The sequence below is a fragment of the Pyrgilauda ruficollis genome, unplaced genomic scaffold (genome assembly GCF_017590135.1).
Source record: "Pyrgilauda ruficollis isolate IOZ18807 unplaced genomic scaffold, ASM1759013v1 scaffold173, whole genome shotgun sequence".
Lineage (NCBI taxonomy): Eukaryota > Metazoa > Chordata > Aves > Passeriformes > Passeridae > Pyrgilauda > Pyrgilauda ruficollis.
Window position 1 is genome coordinate 738,413 of NW_024516209.1, and position 19,198 is coordinate 757,610.

General features: G+C 48.8%; 1 protein-coding gene and 1 long non-coding RNA gene across 2 annotated transcripts in view; one reads left to right on the forward strand and one right to left on the reverse strand.

The window, feature by feature from the left end:
• LOC121351812 lies at positions 1-421 on the forward strand. Its single transcript, XR_005954843.1, has 2 exons — positions 1-99; positions 250-421. It is a non-coding gene; the product is annotated as an uncharacterized LOC121351812 (long non-coding RNA).
• KIF9 (kinesin family member 9) overlaps positions 95-19,198 on the reverse strand; it is a 24,876-nt gene continuing 5,772 nt past the window's right edge. The window contains exons 8-23 of the mRNA XM_041464184.1: positions 18,337-18,420; positions 18,118-18,210; positions 17,257-17,404; positions 13,946-14,010; positions 12,772-12,849; positions 11,644-11,712; positions 10,883-10,987; positions 10,524-10,579; positions 9,961-10,117; positions 9,038-9,150; positions 6,952-7,134; positions 4,747-4,955; positions 3,507-3,686; positions 1,936-2,051; positions 1,071-1,175; positions 95-313 (exon numbers count right to left, since the gene is read on the reverse strand). Of these exons, the coding sequence (XP_041320118.1) occupies positions 206-313; positions 1,071-1,175; positions 1,936-2,051; positions 3,507-3,686; positions 4,747-4,955; positions 6,952-7,134; positions 9,038-9,150; positions 9,961-10,117; positions 10,524-10,579; positions 10,883-10,987; positions 11,644-11,712; positions 12,772-12,849; positions 13,946-14,010; positions 17,257-17,404; positions 18,118-18,210; positions 18,337-18,420 (1,869 nt within the window). The 3' untranslated portion in view covers positions 95-205. The remainder of the gene's footprint in view (positions 314-1,070; positions 1,176-1,935; positions 2,052-3,506; positions 3,687-4,746; positions 4,956-6,951; positions 7,135-9,037; positions 9,151-9,960; positions 10,118-10,523; positions 10,580-10,882; positions 10,988-11,643; positions 11,713-12,771; positions 12,850-13,945; positions 14,011-17,256; positions 17,405-18,117; positions 18,211-18,336; positions 18,421-19,198) is intronic.

A 19,198-nucleotide genomic window follows, 5' to 3' on the forward strand; every position in this document is an offset into this window, starting at 1 on the left:
CAGAGGCTCAGGAAAACAAGTGGTGCAGTTGGAAGTGCCTGGCTCGTGTCCTGTCCAAACAGCGGCATCGATTCCCAGTAACTCCCTGCCTGCCCAAAGGTTGGGTGGTTCACTTTTCCTGCTGTTTATTTTTATAAATCAATGGTGGACACGATCAGGAGGCGCTTCCTGAGGTGGCATTCCTTGGGGAATGCTGGGATCCAGGCTATGTGATGGGCAGGAAGGACAGGGCTTTCTTCTTCTCAGCAGCCGGGACCAGTCCGGGTTTCCTGTGCATTTTCCGGAGCTCCGCCATGGTGCCGTTGAAGGTTTGCTGGGAACAGGGAACACAAAGGGATCACTGAGCTCAGCTCGGCTCTCAGAGCACAGTTCTCACCTGTAAAAACTTTTTTCCTGAAAAATAAAACCAAATGCCTTCTCAGACTTTCCCAGTGGTGCTGGGAAGAGCTGGGAGATTCCCCATCACACCAGCATTGCTCTGCTGAGAGCAGATCCCAGCAGGCTCCAAGGAGGGGACAGGAATCCCTAGGAAATTCTCCAGAGCAATGAAAAGATGTTTGAGATGTTTTCATGGAATCCCAGAATTATTTCAGTTGAGAAGGACCTTAAGGCTTATCTCAGTAAGGTGAGACAGAGACACCTTCCACTATTCCAGGCTGCTCCAAGCTCCATGCAACCTGGCCTTGGGCACTTCCAGGGATCCAGGGGCAGCCACAGCTGCTCTGGGAATTTCATTCCACTCTCTCCACCCTCCTAGCCAGGAGTTCCTTCCCAATATCCCATCCATCCCTGCCCTCTAGCTGTGGGAAGCCATTCCCTGTGTCCTGCCCCTCCGTCCCTTGTCCCTCTCCAGCTCCTTAGGGCCTGGAAGGGCTCTGAGGTCTCTCTGGAGCCTTCTCCAGGTGAACATTCCCATCTCTCTGTGGGTGAATTTGTTCTGCCCAGGTTGGACAGGGCTTGGAGCACCCTGGGATAGTGGAAGGTGTCTCTGCCCATGGCAGGGGCTGGGACTGGATGATCCTGAAGGTCCCTTTCATCCCAGTCCATTCTGGGATTCTCCCTGGGGTTACCTTTTGATCTGTCTTCATCCTGGCCCTGTAGAAGGACACAGAGCCCGGGCAGTCTGGCAGCGCTGTCTCCTGCACCCACTCAAACTTGTCCTGCACGTCTTCATCCTGCCAGGGAAAAGCATTCCATGTGCAAAGCACACACCTGCACACCTGGGACATCCATCCCTTTTGTGGCACCAAACACCAGGTCAGCCAGAACACCCTGGAAGTGAGAGGTTCCCCTTTCCACACCTTGGGAGGAGCAGCTTTGGGCAGGGCTTTGAGCAAAAACCTGCGAGGGTTGGGATTTTCCCACAGGAAAAGTGAACATTCCCAGCTCCCCCAGCCTGGCTCCAGCCCTGCAGCAGCTCCAGGGCCTCCTCTGGATCTCTCCAGCAGCTCCAGGTCCTTGTGCTGTTGGATCTGGGGCAGCTCTGCAGGTGGGGTCTCACCTGAGGTGCAGAATTCCCCCTTCTGGTCACACTTTTTTAGATGCATGGGGAGCTGAACAGAAATGTGCTTTTCAGGATGAGAAAAGACCCAGGCCCCCACAGTGGCTCCTGCCACAGGACTGGTACTGAGCAGTGCCACAAGAGTTTGGCTGCAAATCTGTGATCCCACAGGCTGGGAATCCAAACACCCCTGCACCCCCAGGCACTTTGCCCAGTTCCTGTTGTTCCACAGATGCCAGGTGCCTCAGTCACTGTCCTGATTTAGTCCCTGAACAGTGAAGGGAATGTGACAGCAGGATATGGCTCCAGACATTCCCTTTGTGCCTCATTCCTTCTCCTCCTTTTTCTCCTCCTCCTTCCACAGGCTCCCTCATTCCCTCAGCACCCCACACATGGCTCCTGAGGAGAATCAGCAGAACTCTGGGATAACTCACCAGGCACATGACTCTGTTCATGGGAATCATTCCAGGTCTGATGTTCCCACCAGGCTCCAGAGCTTCCTTCATGTCTTTAGGGAGACGGAAGTTTTCGTTGTACCAGATATCAAACTCTGCAAAGCAAAGAGGGGCAATTAATGGGCTGTAATTAATGACCTAAAAGACAGCATGGATTGCTTGTTCCTATGGATCAGGCAGGATCTCAGTGCTCTTAAACCCTCAGACAGGAAGCTCAGAACTCAGGATTTGGAGTTTCAATGATTGGAAAAGTGAATTTAAGGAGGCTGTTGGCTGTGCTGAGGTGGCCAGGAGGTGGTGGCCAGCTCTGGGGACAGTCCCCTGGCCATGAGAAGGCACCACTCCTGCAGCCCCCAGAATCCCTTTGGAATGGGCAGCACGGCTGGGGCTCGCATTTCAATCCCACACACTCAAGCACAGCCATTTGCCATCCCATAATAGGCAGTGAGAACACACAGCAGGTGGGAATTATGTCCTTATAAATCCTGGGCATTTCCCAGGCACTCCACTCCTGATCTGGGTGAATCCTGGATGTTTGAACAAACAGCAAACATCTGGAGCACCCAAAAATGCCAAACGCAGATCCAACAGGAAGCAGTGGCACAGTTGTGATTGGGTCCTCTTTATCCCTGGAATGATGGGAATGATTATCCCATTTCTTCCTGCGTGGGATGCTCTGATGGATCCAAGCTGTCCCCTGGCAAATGTTGCCACGTGCACAGCATCCAAAATGTTTGGGGCTCTGGAATTCCTACAGGGACTGGATTCCCTTAGAGGGGCAAATCCAGGGATACAGCAGGGGCAGTTTGAACCCACAGATTTCAAAGTGGAATTTGCAGGGATTTCCCAGGCAGAGCTGTGGCCAAGCTCCTTTTCCTGATAAAGCTGCAGCTCTGGAAGTTGGAAATCACATAGGGACAGAGGAAATATTTGGAATCCAGAGGCAAAGCCCTGTCCCAGGGCAATTCCTTAACCACCACCTCTATTAAATAAAATCAAGGATGAGATCCGGGGTCAGCAGTGTGGGAATTCCTTGTGGGAATTCCTTGTGGGAATTTTTCCCCCATGTAGGGGTGGGACCAAGGAGTAGAGGGACATTATCTGGAAGAGAGGATCTGCAGCAATTCAAGGTTAGGTCAGGAAACCCCACCTGATTATGGATAAAATCCAGTCTGGAAGGCAACAGGACAAAGGACAACAGAGAATGGAAATTTGGCAGGGGGCTGGAGGGACAGGACACAGGGAATGGCTCCCACTGCCAGAGGGCAGGGATGGATGGGATCTTGGGAAGGAATTCCTGGCTGGGAGGGTGGGCAGGTCCTGGCTCAGGTGCCCAGAGCAGCTGTGGCTGCCCCTGAATCCCTGAAGTGTCCAAGGCCAGGCTGGACAGGGCTGGGAGCAGCCTGGGACAGTGGGAAGGGATTGGAACTGGATAAGCTTTAAGGTCCCTTCCCACCCAAACCATTCTGGGATCCCATGAAGTTTGGGAGTGCTCCAGTCTGGATTTATCCCTGCTGAGCTGGAGGCTGCTGAGCCCTGGTGCTCTGTACCTGAGATGAGCCTTCTCCTGCACTTATCCACGAGGTGCTGGCAGTACTGCATCTCTGCCTTCAGGTCCTGCAGCTCAGTAAAGCCAGCCCTGTGCTCCTCCTTCAGCTCCTTCAGCTTCACAATGAGGGAGAACTCCTTCTCATCGATGATCACGTGTCCTTTCCCATCCGTGTATTCTCCTGGAGAGGGAGAAAAGGAAGGGAAGGTTCTGCTGAGGGTGGAGAGCAGGGACAGGGCTCTGCAGATGTCACACCTGATGGAGGGTCTGACTTGGCTGCCAGGGGAAAAATCCCTGGGATTGCTTAGATGGGATATTGGGAAGGAATTCCTGGCTGGGAGGGTTGGGAGGCACAGGCTGCCCAGGGAAGCTGTGGCTGCTCCTGGATCCCTGGCAGTGCCCAAGGCCAGGCTGGATTTGGTTTGGAGCAATCTGGGACAGTGGGAGGTGTCCCTACCATGGCAGGGGTGGAGTGGGATGATCCTTAACATCCCTTCCAACCCAAACCATTCTGGAGTTCTGTGACCACCCAAAACTTCTCTGGAACCTGGAAATCACATAGGGAGAGAGGAAATAGGGAATCCAGAGGCAAAGCCCTATCCCAGGCCAATTCCTTAACCACCACCTCTATTAAATTAAATCAAATCAAATCAAACCAAATCAAATCAAATCAAATCAAGGATGAGACCTCGAAGCCCAGAGCTCCATCCCCTGTCCCGTGCTGCCTCCTCACCCTCCTGCCTCCGCTTCTTCTTCTGAGCCTCCAGAGCCTCCTTGATTGCCTCAATCTGCTCCTTGAGGCCATTGATCTTCCGTGCCACAGAGTGGATTCCCTTCTTCCTGGCAATGAGGATTCTCTTGGGATGATCCTTAACATCCCTTCCAACCCAAACCATTCTGGAGTTCTGTGACCACCCAAAACTGCTCTGGAACCTGGAAATCACATAGGGACAAAGGAAATATTGGGAATCCAGAGGCAAAGCCCTGTCCCAGGCCAATTCCTTAACCACCACCTCTATTAAATTAAATCAAATCAAATCAAGGATGAGACCTCGAAGCCCAGAGCTCCATCTCTGGAACCTGGAAATCACATAGGGAGAGAGGAAATAGGGAATCCAGAGGCAAAGCCCTATCCCAGGCCAATTCCTTAACCACCACCTCTATTAAATTAAATCAAATCAAATCAAGGATGAGACCTCGAAGCCCAGAGCTCCATCCCCTGTCCCGTGCTGCCTCCTCACCCTCCTGCCTCCGCTTCTTCTTCTGAGCCTCCAGAGCCTCCTTGATTGCCTCAATCTGCTCCTTGAGGCCATTGATCTTCCGTGCCACAGAGTGGATTCCCTTCTTCCTGGCAATGAGGATTCTCTTGTTCTCCCTGAAGATCCGGTGGATCTCCTGTCCAGTCTCCTTCTTAAACACCTCAAAGGCCTTTTCCTTGGACAGAGAGGGCCTGAAAGCAGACACAGACACAGGAGCTCACTCTGTCCTGCCCTGCAGCGTGCAGGGAATGATTCAGGCTGGAAAAGCTCCCCAAGATTGAGTCTAAGCATCCCCCAGCACTGCCAAGGCCACCACTGACCATGTCCCCAAGTGCCACATCCATATGGATGTCACATCCCTCCAGGGATGGGGAACCACCACTGTCCTGGGCAGCTGGGCCACATCTGGACAGCCCCTTCCAGGAGGAACATCCCCAATTTCCACCCTGAGCCTGCCCTGGCCCAGCCTGAGGCCGTTCCCTCTGCTCCTGTCCCTGTTCCCTGGAGCACAGCCCGACCCCCGGCTGTCCCCTCCTGGCAGGAGCTGTGCAGAGCCACAAGGTCCCCCCTGAGCCCCCTTTTCTCCAGGCTGAGTCCCTTCCCAGCTCACTCAGCCCCTCCTGGGGCTCCAGACCCTTCCCAGCTCCACTCCCTGGACATGCTCCAGCCCCTCAGTGTGGTGAGGGGCCCAGAACTCGACTCAGGATTTGAGGTGTGGCCTCCCCAGTCCTTGGGAATAGTCACAGTTGAGGTCTGATGGGATTTCAGTGGGTTCCTTTGGGGTCCCTGGCACTGTTCCCATGCCCACCCCAGCACCCACTGTCCCTCAGGCTGCTCCCAGAACAAAGCTCTTAACACAGACACCCTATTCCTCAGAACTGAGTATTGCCCGGAAAGCCAGCCTTTCATGGCTTGAATTTTCACCAAAATAATGGATATTGTTCCTCCCTATTGTTAAACAAATGCCTGTGCTCTGCCCATGCTGCATTCCCAGCAGGATCAGCTCCCTCTGGAGCCAAACCCCACAGCTCCAAGCACTGGCCAGCTCCACAGCACTGCTGCCATGCCTTGGAAGTCCTGCCTGTTTTCCAAGTCAGAATTCCCAACGCTATTCCCAACTTTTCTGTGAAATGGCTTTGATGCCAGCGTGTGCCAGTGAACACCTGGTGTTGTTCCAGTATGAGCCACCCCAGGCAAAAAAAAGGAGAATGTCACAGTCCACAGATGCTGCTCTGTGCTGGTGATATTCCTGGAGAGCAGGATGGGCTTGGGAGCAGAAGACAGAAACATAAAATCATGGAATGATTTGGGTTGGAGGAGACCTTGAAGCTTATCTTGTTCCAAGGCAGGTGCCCAGAGGGCTCCACATTCCTCACTCCAAACTCCAGCTCCTGCCTTCCCTGGGTGCCCTCTTAAGGGCATTTTCCAGCTCCTGCAGGGCTGTGTGAGCTGGCACAGGGCTGTAAACAACAGCCCCTGGGCAAAGTGCCACGGCTCCAGCTCCCAGAGGCAGCTCCCAGCTGCTGGAAGAGCCCTGGGATGGGCCTCCTGCAGCTGCAGCAGCCTGTCCTGCCAGCCCTGGGAACACCAGAGGGACACAAATCCCGTGTGGAGGGCACAGAGGGGATGGAAACACGGTGAGGAGCATCGTGGAATTCTGCACCAGCTTCACTGCTCTGCTGCAACCCAGAAACCACACCCTGGGCAGCAGGGAAAGGGGATTCTGCCCCTCTGCCCCTCAGGTGAGACCCCACCTGCAGAGCTGCCCCAACCCAAGCCAGCCTGGAATTCCATGATTCTTTAGCTCCATTTCCATGACTGTAGGGATTTCTGGCTGCATGTGAGGTCTCCCTGCAGTTTTCCCACTCACCAAAGGGATGCTGCAGTTTTCAGGAATTAAAGAGCTAAATGAATTTAAATAAAATTAAATAAAAATTAAATAAATTAAATTAATTGAAGTTTTTAAATATTCAAGAGCACGTGGTCAGGGCAGAGCTGGAAGCACAGAGGTGACCCCCACCACCATCACTTGGAGCTCAGGGGGCTCCCACCACCCCTCCTGTCCTGTATTCCTGCAGATCTCCAAACCTCTCTCTCCCCTTTGCCTTGGAGTTGCACTCAGGGAACACAATCCATTGTAAAGCACCCTCTGGAAAAGGGGATTACTCCCTCCCAGGGAAAACCTACTTGAGGTTCTGGGAATCCTCTGAAGATGGGATTGAGGACTCTTCATCACCCTCCTGGTAAACTCCTTCCTCTTCCTTTTCTTCTTCCTCTTCCTCTTCCTCTTCCAGATCCTCGATGGGACTTTTGGATAGTGAGGATTCATCCTGACTTATCTCAGGAGGAGGGCTCCTAATTCCTTCCTTCCTGACAGGGGGGAAAGACAAACCACATTCATTAATTTCTTCACCAGAGGGATCTGGAACCAAAACACGCTGCAGGTTTGGCTTTGCTGAGTTCAAAACTGATCTGAGGTAGCTTGTACCAATGTTTCCAGTGAAATTATCCACTGGCAAGGAATGAAATCAGCCTTGCTCCCACAAATCCTTCATCCTGAGAGTGGAGGACCTGACCTGGATCCTGTGGGATACAGGCCAGGCTGGAGGAGCTCTCCTGAGAAGGATCCCAAGGAGAGCAGTCCCACCCTGCCCAGCTTTGGGCTCACCTGGACAAAGGCTAACCCTCTCCAAAAGGAATCCCCAAGGATTTGATCCAACCCCACATTTAAACCAAGCCTGGCTCCCTGCTCCTTTCCCTCCAAAACCCCTCCAGCATCAACTGCAGCAAAGAGAAATAGAATCATCATGGAATGGGTTTAGTTGGAAGGGACCTTAAACACATCCCAATCCACCCCTGCCATGGCAGGGACACCTCCCACTGTCCCAGGCTGCTCCAAACCAAATCCAGCCTGGCCTTGGGCACTGCCAGGGATCCAGGGGCAGCCACAGCTGCTCTGGCACCTGTGCCAGGGCCTGCCCGCCCTGCCAGGGGATTTCTTCCTAAGGAATGCTGTGATCAGGAGAGTGGGATTTGGAACACAGGCAGAGGAGTGTTTGCCACATCTCCTGAAACCAAAGCAGCACAGCAGAGCCCAGGGTCACGTGGACTCCAAAGCCTTGGTGGTTCCTCTGCTCTCTCCACGAGGACTTTGGGGAAATGTCAGGGAGGAACCAAGCAGGTTTTACTTCTGTAAACTGAAGGCTCTTCCTCTGCTCAGGACTGGCTGCTTCCCCCTTCCCTCCCCAAATCTCTGCTGCTTCTCTGGCAGCTCCCTCCATTCCTTCTTCCATGGGCTGCACATTCCTGCCTGGGCACTGTGAAGTGCTGGGTCCTGAACTTGGGGTACCACAAGGATTGGGGACAGCAGCTGGGAAAGCCCTGAGAGGGAGAGCAGCTGCCAGGGAACAGGGACAGGACAAGGGGAAACAACCCCAACCTCAGCCAGGGGAGTGCAGGTTGGATATTGGGAAAATTCCTTCCCCAAAAAGGCTCTCCAGCCCTGGCACAGCTGCCCAGGGCAGTGGTGGAATCCCCATCCCTGGAGGGATTGAAATCCCTGTGGATGTGGCACTTGGGGACATGGTCAGGGGTGGCCTTGGCAGTGCTGGGGGATGGTTGGACTCAATGATCTGGGAGAGCTTTTCCAGTCTTGACAATTCCATGATTCCATGATTATCATAGGTAAAGCAGTGGTGTGTGACTGCTTAACTCACTCATCAGCTTCCTTCTCCCCATCAGGAGTGGGGGATGTAGGAGGACTTCCAATCTCAATAGTCCCTGCATCATCCTCCTGATCTGAATCCTCATCCTGCTCAACTGTACTTTCCTGGAAAATAAAGGAACATCCCGTTGGTGCACACCCTGGAAGCACAGAAAGGAAACATGGAAACACAGAGGAATATCCCATTGGTGGACACCAAGAAGCACAGAAAGGAAACATGGAAACACAGAGGAATATCCCATTGGTGGACACCAGGAAGCTGGCCAGGTCTCACCCAGCAGCTCTTCCATCCCCTGGAACAGCCTAATGTGGGAATGAAAAACTCTGTGAGAGCCCACAGGAGGATTTATGGATTAGGTGGGATTTATACACTTGGCTCCAGACATTATAAGGATTAAAAAAGGGATCTCAGCAGAGGCAGGACCTCACCTTCTCCAACCCAGTGGCACACAGGGCACTTTGGAGATTGCATTGTACAGGACATTGAGGGGATTCCATGATTCCATGATTATCATAGGTAAAGCAGTGGTGTGTGACTGCTTAACTCACTCATCAGCTTCCTTCTCCCCATCAGGAGTGGGGGATGTAGGAGGACTTCCAATCTCAATAGTCCCTGCATCATCCTCCTGATCTGAATCCTCATCCTGCTCAACTGTACTTTCCTGGAAAATAAAGGAACATCCCGTTGGTGCACACCCTGGAAGCACAGAAAGGAAACATGGAAACACAGAGGAATATCCCATTGGTGGACACCAGGAAGCTGGCCAGGTCTCACCCAGCAGCTCTTCCATCCCCTGGAACAGCCTAATGTGGGAATGAAAAACTCTGTGAGAGCCCACAGGAGGATTTATGGATTAGGTGGGATTTATACACTTGGCTCCAGACATTATAAGGATTAAAAAAGGGATCTCAGCAGAGGCAGGACCTCACCTTCTCCAACCCAGTGGCACACAGGGCACTTTGGAGATTGCATTGTACAGGACATTGAGGGGGCTTTAAACTGAAAGGGGCACTGCTTAAATGGGATATTGGGAAGCAATTCCTGGCTGGGAGGGTGGGGAGGCCCTGGAATGGAATTCCCAGAGCAGCTGTGGCTGCCCCTGGATCCCTGGAAGTGCCCAAGGCCAGGCTGGGTTTGGTTTGGAACAACCTGAGATAGTGGGAGGTGTCCCTGCTCATGGAATGGGATGATCTTTAATGTTCCTTCCAACCCAAACCTTTCTGGGATTCTAATTCCCATTTCCTGAACTATTCTGTGCAGATAGAGAGTCAAATTAATCCCTCTGCTGCCAGGAATTCCTCTTTGTTAATGGTGCATCTCTGCTCTGGACACATTTTTTGACAAACTCACCCCCAGTGACATTTCTGAGTTTGATTTCAACAGGGAAAAATCCGCTTCATACAATTCCCATTTTGGCACCAAGGAGCCAGCTCTCAGGTGGATTCTGGGCCAGGCCAAGCCCAGGCATTACCGTGTCCTCCTGCTCCTGCTCCTCCTCCTCCTCCTGCTGCTCCTCAGCCTCCTCCAAACACAGATCCGAGTCAGAACTGGACTCAGAGTCAGACCCAACCATGCGTCCCAGCCCGTACTTGTTCCAGAACCTGCTCTCCACTTCTTCTGCCTGTTGGCTAAGGAAAACACAGCCCTTTAGGAATCCTTTCCCACCTGTGACCCCTGCCAAAGGCAGATTCCCAAAGAAAAACCCCTTTTATCCCTCAACAGCCCTCCCAGGCTTCCCATCATAACCTTTGTCCACTCTCTTCCTCTCCTTTTCCGTGACATTCCTTTAGGGCTCTTTAACATTAAAGCTTTTTGATGGTTATTTTAATACTTTTCAGAACCTTTTAATGGTCCACATCAAACCATGCTAACTCTGCTCAGTCCCATCCCCTTGTTTGAATCTTTAATCCAGGTTGGAGAGGGCTTGGAGCAGCCTGGGATAGTGGGAGGTGTCCCTGCCCATGGAATGGGATGGAATGGGATGGTCCTTAAGGTCCTTCCCAACCCAAACTACTCTGGGATCTCTGGACTTACCTTAAAATCACTTTGAACTGTCTAAACACCTCCTGGATCTGCCTGACATTCACAATCTGAGGAAGAGAGGTACAAAGCCATCAATTTTGGTATTAATTATATAAAGGAGTTTAAAAAAATCGGTTTAAAGTGTTTTAAAATTAAGGAAAATACTTCCAGAGCCTCCAAATTAGCAAAAATGGAATGAAAACATGCTGCAGACTTAAGAAAGCAAAAAGAAATTAAATTACAATTCTGTAGTGGCTTTGGGGTGAAAAACAGCCTCTTTAAAAGACATTGTCACTGCCCCTCTCTTGGAGGAAAAGAGGATGGAATCAGGATTTAAGGATTTTTTAGTGAGCCCTTTTCTCACTACTTACATCAATTTCCTCAATGACTCCTCTGAGGTATTTCTGGACTTGGGATCTGATTTCTGCTCTCTGGGCTGTAGTCAGGGGGCTGTAAGTCATCAAGGAATTATTTGCCTAAAAAAACCCCAAAAGATTGGAAAACTGAAAATCAGGGAGTTACAAACAGCTGAGGGAGCCCGTGAGAACAACAGGGACAAAGCTTCGGGCAGGTCCTGTCGTGGTGGGACAAGGAGTGATGGTTTTAAACTAAAAGGGGAAGATTCAGGATGGATTTAGGGAAGGAATTGTTCCCTGGGAGGGTGGGCAGGCCCTGGCACAGGTGCCAGAGCAGCTGTGGCTGCCCCTGGATCCCTGGCAGTGCCCAAGGCCAGGCTGGACACTGGGGCTTGGAGAACCCTGGGACAGTGGGAGGTGTCCCTGCCATGGCAGGGGTGGCACTGGGTGGGCTTTTAGATCCCTTCCAACCCAAACCATCCTGGAATTCTGTGATTCCACTGCTCTGGCAAACACCTGGAATTGCTGTGCCCGTTTCTGCTTGGGACGCTCATCACCTGACTTGGCAGGAGATGGGATTTGGGAGCAACCAACTAACAGAAGAGCTTCAAGAGTCTGGAAAAAACCCAAACCCCATCTCCAGTGGCTGGGGATTGAAATTCCAGCCCCATCCCTCTGTGTGGGATCTTCAGAGGTTTCCCTAAGCCCCCGAGGATGGTGCTGGGAGCAGAGGGAAGGACACAACCCCACTGGACAACGAGTTCACTGCTCCTCACCAAGTGGTCCTGCATGGTCAGCTCTTGCTTCAGGAGCTGGATCTCCTCCTCCAGAGCCTTCACTGATGCCTAGCAGGGGGAAAAAAGGGTGAGCAAAACACTAAATTATATTGGGGGAAAAACAAAACCTGCTAAAAGCAGCATGAAATTGGCTGCTGGAAAATATCCCAGCTGGATCCCAGCTCCCTCAGGGCCTGCAGCAGGGAATCAGTGGGTCTGGAAATCAGTTTGATTTCCCTTTGATTAGGTCCCTACAGGACAGCTTCTGCTGGGTCCTGCCTGCAGAGCCTGCCAAAGCCATCACTGCTTTTTAATGGGATGATTTTCTGGTCTGGAATTGCAGGGACCATCAAATTCCAGGATCTGGGATATTATCCTGGAAGCTCAGCATTGTGCAGGGCTCACCTCTGCCACTACTCAGCACCTCTGGCAGTAACTGGGACAAAGGAGAGATTTTCCTGTGCTGGATTTGACTGAATTTCTCCCTAACATGGAATATCTTCAAGGATTCACTTTTTGAAATGTGTCTTTAGAAAGGTGAGCACAAAAATCTTGGGATTCAGGGAGAAGTGGGCACTGTGCTGCTTTGCAGCGACCTCTGGAGCACCAAACCACAAAGTTTCCTTCCAATTTCAGCTCCTCCAGTTTGGTTTTCACTCTGAAAGTGCACTCTAATATCCTGTGATCCCTTGCTTTAAATGATTTCCTTAATTACCCAAGTTTTCTAATTGTGGAGAAGCTGTTCTGTTACCAGCAGCAACAGGGATAAAGCTGCAGGAGGACTGGAGATGATTTCCCTGCATGTCAGGGGAATAATTCACCACAAAATCTCTCTGTTGAGAGCTGAATCTCATCAGAAAAATGCGGGATATGCAGGAGAAAGAATTCCCAGGAAGATGTGACCACCTGCATGGCTGTGCCTTAGACCAGGGAGCTGTAATTAAAAACCTATTAAAAGGTTTAACATGGATCCATTCTATCACCCACCTAAAATCAGCAGTGCCAGCTTGGCTGAGGAAGGGTTATTTATGAAACTCCCTGATTTTCCTCAGGTTTTTCAGGTTATTGTCCTAAACATGAATGACAAAATGATCACATTGCCCTTGCCCAGCCCCCTGCTGTCCCTACCTCCCTGTAGAAGGGCTCGTTGGGGACAGGCTCTGCTGTCACCCAGTTCATCCTGGTGGCAAAGCGAAGGGAGGACAGCTGGAAAACAAAGGCTTGAAGTAAAGAAGACAGATCTTGGCAGAAATATCATTTTCCTGATCTTTCTACTGAATTCTATCAGACCCAAGAGCAGAGAGAAATAAAATCTGTGGATTGTTCCAGGTGATTCCTTGCTGTTTGCTACACATCAGCTCACACAGGGGCATTTTCACCCATTTGGTCATTTACAGGTTTAAAAACAACCCCTGGGAGGTTCCTCCTCGTTCCTGCTGCAGCAGGGAGCCAGCTCAGCTCTGCTGGGAAATGGGGCAATTCCAGGGGGGCCATGAGGGGATGGCCCATGGAAACACATTTAATTAATTATTTAATTAATTAATAACAATAATGATAATTATGATGATTATTATAACACAATATAATAAAATTAAACTATATTATTACATTATAGTATCAATATATTACTATACATTATATATTATTAATGATTAATAGTAAAAGCAATAGTAAATTTATATTATTATTGATAATTATTTTAAATTATGTTAATACTTATATTAATGTAAACTATGATTTCTATATTTATTATTATTATTAATACATTATTACTAATGTATAATTATATACTATAATGTTCCAATATAATATATATAATGTAATATAATATAAGGTAATATAAGGTATATATAATAATAACAATAAATTATTATTATTGCTATATTATTATTATTATTATTATTATTATTATTATTATTATTATTATTATTATTGATAATTATTTTAAATTATGTTAATACTTATATTAATGTAAACTATGATTTCTATATTTATTATTATTATTAATACATTATTACTAATGTATAATTATATACTATAATGTTCCAATATAATATATATAATGTAATATAATATAAGGTAATATAAGGTATATATAATAATAACAATAAATTATTATTATTGCTATTATTATTATTATTATTATTATTATTATTATTATTATCTCTCCAGTAAGCTTAACTCTGAGCAGCTCCTGCCTGCCCTGCCTCAGGCTCTCATCTGACAGGAGTCTGGATTTGAGCCTTTGGGATAAGATGAGCTCTCCAAAGTTTGGGATGAATTAGGAATTCCCCCAACTCACGGTCTCTTCCAAGTGCTCAGCTTCCCCATAGATGTTTGTCACCAGGACAGTGTTGCAGCTTCCCCCTGGGAAAAAAAAAAAATCATATTAAAAATAAAGCAAATAATATAATTTTGGGTGATTTTTTTGTTGTTGTTTCCTTTCCTGCAGTGTATTTTAATATGTGCTAATTCAAATAGAGGAGAGGTAAAAAACTGAGTTGTATTTTTATTTACAAGCTTTTTAAAAGACAAATTGTGTAATTAAGAAATGATACTTAAATTATTTAAACTTAATAGCTAATTACTTGTGACTCGCAATGTGGATTTTTTTTATTTAATTATAAAATATTATTTAAACTTATGAAGAAGAAGGTGAAGAAGGTAAAGAAGAAGGATTAGCTTCTGTCTTAAAACTTCTATCTTGTTTTATATATATTACTATATTTTAAAACTTTAAGTTTTCTACTATGTGATATTACACACTTTTATTTAAATTATGTACAGATAATTTTCCTTTTATTATTTAATTTTGGAAGTTTTTTTCTATGGTTTAAGGTTAAATGTAGTGTTTGCTTGGGGGTCAGTGTCTGTTAACACAGAAAGTCTAAAATTTTCAGTAGCCAGGGCTCCAACAGAATCCCAGAGTGGTTTGGGGTGGAAGGGATTTAGTGATCACCCAGTGCCACCCCTGCCATGGCAGGCTCACCTCCCACTGTCCCAGGCTGCTCCCAGCCCTGTCCAAGCTTGGACACTGCCAGGGAACAGCCACAGCTGCTCTGGGAATTCCATCCCAGCCAGGAATTCCTGCCCAAGATCCCACCTAAGGCTCCTTTCAGTTTCAAGAAGCACAAAGGACACACCAGGGTGTAACAGTCCCTCCACAGGGCACAGAAAGAGAGGCACAGAGTGACTAAAAAGGTGAAATTTGTGTCTCATGGGATGAGGATGCAGGAAGAGAATGGGAATAAAAACCCTGAGTTCCTGGTGTAGGTAAAAATTCTGTTTCTCAGGATGCCCAGAGCAGCTGTGGCTGCGCCTGGATCCCTGGAAAGGTCCAAGGTTGGACACTTGGAGCAGCCTGGGACAGTGGAAGGTGTCCCTGCCACGGCAGGGGAGGAATGCATGATCCTTAAGGTCCCTTCCAGCCCAAACCATTCCAGAATTCCCTGATAAATGACCTCAGGACTTGCCATGGCCATGCAACAGCAGTTTTGCCGGAGCTGTGGGCAGTGCCAGCTCTTACCCAGCGAGTCCTTGAGGACGTGGGTGAGTTTGCTCTGCCTGAAGGGGATGTGCTCCCTCTTGGGATCGGCCAGGGCGATGACCAGCTGCTCCAGGAAGGACAGGGATTTGTTGATGTAGGAGGCCTCCACCCGCACCTGGCCCTCAGACTGCAGTGGAGAGCAAGAGGAGACAGTTCTGGTCACACACACGACAGGGCAGAGCTCTGCAGGGCTGATCTTGTTTTGATTCTGATCAACGCGGAACGCCACGGAGTCAGGGAATTGTTGAGGTTGGGAACGGCCCCTCAGATCGGCCCAGCCAGGACAGTGTTGCAGCTTCCCCCTGGGAAAAAAAAAAAATCATATTAAAAATAAAGCAAATAATATAATTTTGGGTGATTTTTTTGTTGTTGTTTCCTTTCCTGCAGTGTATTTTAATATGTGCTAATTGAAATAGAGGAGAGGTAAAAAACTGAGTTGTATTTTTATTTACAAGCTTTTTAAAAGACAAATTGTGTAATTAAGAAATGATACTTAAATTATTTAAACTTAATAGCTAATTACTTGTGACTCGCAATGTGGATTTTTTTTATTTAATTATAAAATATTATTTAAACTTATGAAGAAGAAGGTGAAGAAGGTAAAGAAGAAGGATTAGCTTCTGTCTTAAAACTTCTATCTTGTTTTATATATATTACTATATTTTAAAACTTTAAGTTTTCTACTATGTGATATTACGCACTTTTATTTAAATTATGTACAGATAATTTTCCTTTTATTGTTTAATTTTGGAAGTTTTTTTCTATGGTTTAAGGTTAAATGTAGTGTTTGCTTGGGGGTCAGTGTCTGTTAACACAGAAAGTCTAAAATTTTCAGTAGCCAGGGCTCCAACAGAATCCCAGAGTGGTTTGGGGTGGAAGGGATTTAGTGATCATCCAGTGCCACCCCTGCCATGGCAGGGTCACCTCCCACTGTCCCAGGCTGCTCCCAGCCCTGTCCAAGCTTGGACACTGCCAGGGAACAGCCACAGCTGCTCTGGGAATTCCATCCCAGCCAGGAATTCCTGCCCGTAAAAAACTGAGTTGTATTTTTATTTACAAGCTTTTTAAAAGACAAATTGTGTAATTAAGAAATGATACTTAAATTATTTAAACTTAATAGCTAATTACTTGTGACTCGCAATGTGGATTTTTTTTATTTAATTATAAAATATTATTTAAACTTATGAAGAAGAAGGTGAAGAAGGTAAAGAAGAAGGATTAGCTTCTGTCTTAAAACTTCTATCTTGTTTTATATATATTACTATATTTTAAAACTTTAAGTTTTCTACTATGTGATATTACACACTTTTATTTAAATTATGTACAGATAATTTTCCTTTTATTATTTAATTTTGGAAGTTTTTTTCTATGGTTTAAGGTTAAATGTAGTGTTTGCTTGGGGGTCAGTGTCTGTTAACACAGAAAGTCTAAAATTTTCAGTAGCCAGGGCTCCAACAGAATCCCAGAGTGGTTTGGGGTGGAAGGGATTTAGTGATCATCCAGTGCCACCCCTGCCATGGCAGGGTCACCTCCCACTGTCCCAGGCTGCTCCCAGCCCTGTCCAAGCTTGGACACTGCCAGGGAACAGCCACAGCTGCTCTGGGAATTCCATCCCAGCCAGGAATTCCTGCCCAAGATCCCACCTAAGGCTCCTTTCAGTTTCAAGAAGCACAAAGGACACACCAGGGTGTAACAGTCCCTCCACAGGGCACAGAAAGAGAGGCACAGAGTGACTAAAAAGGTGAAATTTGTGTCTCATGGGATGAGGATGCAGGAAGAGAATGGGAATAAAAACCCTGAGTTCCTGGTGTAGGTAAAAATTCTGTTTCTCAGGATGCCCAGAGCAGCTGTGGCTGCGCCTGGATCCCTGGAAAGGTCCAAGGTTGGACACTTGGAGCAGCCTGGGACAGTGGAAGGTGTCCCTGCCACGGCAGGGGAGGAATGCATGATCCTTAAGGTCCCTTCCAGCCCAAACCATTCCAGAATTCCCTGATAAATGACCTCAGGACTTGCCATGGCCATGCAACAGCAGTTTTGCCGGAGCTGTGGGCAGTGCCAGCTCTTACCCAGCGAGTCCTTGAGGACGTGGGTGAGTTTGCTCTGCCTGAAGGGGATGTGCTCCCTCTTGGGATCGGCCAGGGCGATGACCAGCTGCTCCAGGAAGGACAGGGATTTGTTGATGTAGGAGGCCTCCACCCGCACCTGGCCCTCAGACTGCAGTGGAGAGCAAGAGGAGACAGTTCTGGTCACACACACGACAGGGCAGAGCTCTGCAGGGCTGATCTTGTTTTGATTCTGATCAACGCGGAACGCCACGGAGTCAGGGAATTGTTGAGGTTGGGAACGGCCCCTCAGATCGGCCCAGCCATTCCCAGCACTGCCAAGGCCACCCCTGACCGTGTCCCCAAGTGCCACATCCACAGGGATTTAAATCCCTCCAGCGACGGGGACTGTTTAAGGTCCCTTCCAGCCCAAACCATTCCAGGATTCCCTGATAAATGATGACCTCAGGACTTGCCATGGCCATTGCAACACCAGTTTTGCCGGAGCTGTGGGCAGTGCCAGCTCTTACCCAGCGAGTCCTTGAGGACGTGGGTGAGTCAAAAGACTGTCCACTGCCCTGTGCAGCTGTACCAGAGCTGGACACACTTTTCCAGGAGGAATATTCTCAATTTCCAACCTGAACTTCTCCCCGAAGCAATTTCCTCCTGTCCCTGTTCCCTGGAGCACAGCCCGACCCCCCGGCTGTCCCCTCCTGGCAGGAGCTGTGCAGAGCCACAAGGTCCCCCCTGATTCCCCCTTTCTCCAGGCTGAGCCCCTTCCCAGCTCCCTCAGCCCCTCTTGGGGCTCCAGACCCTCCCCAGCTCTGTTCCCTTCCCTGTTTTTCCAAAGGGACCCAAGGAAGCCGAGGAGCTCCCACCACTCACCCCAGTCTTGCTCAGCCTCTCAGACCCTGCCAGGTCAATTAAGGTGATTTTAGATTTAAGGCATTTGTGATTTGTGTAATCTCTGGAACGACACTGAGGGAGAGAGGAAGAGAAACTGCACTTAGGGGCAGACAAAACTGCAATACAGGAAAAAACAAAGATCCCCTTGGATCCCTAGAAAGTTGTCCCAGTCCATAGGAACAAGGCTGGAGCTCTCACCTCAATGTACACAGTGAAGATGCAGTGGGATCTGGAGGAATTCTTATTCAGGCTGTGCTCTCCTATCACTCTGTTGGTCTCACCCTGCCAATGGAGAGAAAATTCCAAGCTCAGCTCATGGAATTGTGGCTTTTTGAGGATAAGCCAGGCAACATCTCTGTGGCTTTTTCCACTTCCTGATGACTGGAAAAGCAAAGAGCTCCCCAAGCTTCAAACAGCACTGAAAATTCCCACAGGTGTGATGGGCAGGGGGATCTGAACCTCTGCCAGGAACACAAAGGGATGTTGGAAGGAGCCTTAAAGTCCATCCCATCCAACCCCTTGGATGGGCAGGGACACCTCCCACTGTCCCAGGCTGCTCCAGCCTGGCCTTGGGCACTGCCAGGGATCCAGGGGCAGCCACAGCTGCTCTGGGAATTCCATCCCACCCCTCCTCACCCTCCCAGCCAGGAATTCCCAATTCCCAATCTCCCATCCATCCCTGCCCTCTGGCAGTGGGAGCCATTCCCTGTGTCCTGTCCCTCCATCCTTGTCCCCAGTCCCTCTCCAGCTCTCCTGGAGCCCCTTCAGGCCCTGGCAGGGCTCTGAGCTCTCCCTGGAGCCTTCTCCTCTCCAGGTGAGCATTCCCAGCTTTCTCAGCCATCATCATCCTCCTTCTGCTCTTTAAAAAGGAAGAGGCATCTCCTGCACATTCCAGAGCTCAGGACACCGCTGGTTATTAAAAAGGCCAGAGAAAGATTTTAAGGACAGAAGAAGGCTCTGGGTGAGGATCTACCTCCTGCAGACAGATCCAATTATTCATCCCTGTTTTCCTTACCAACCGAAGCATCCATGAGGAAAAGATGCTGATCTCAGTAACCAA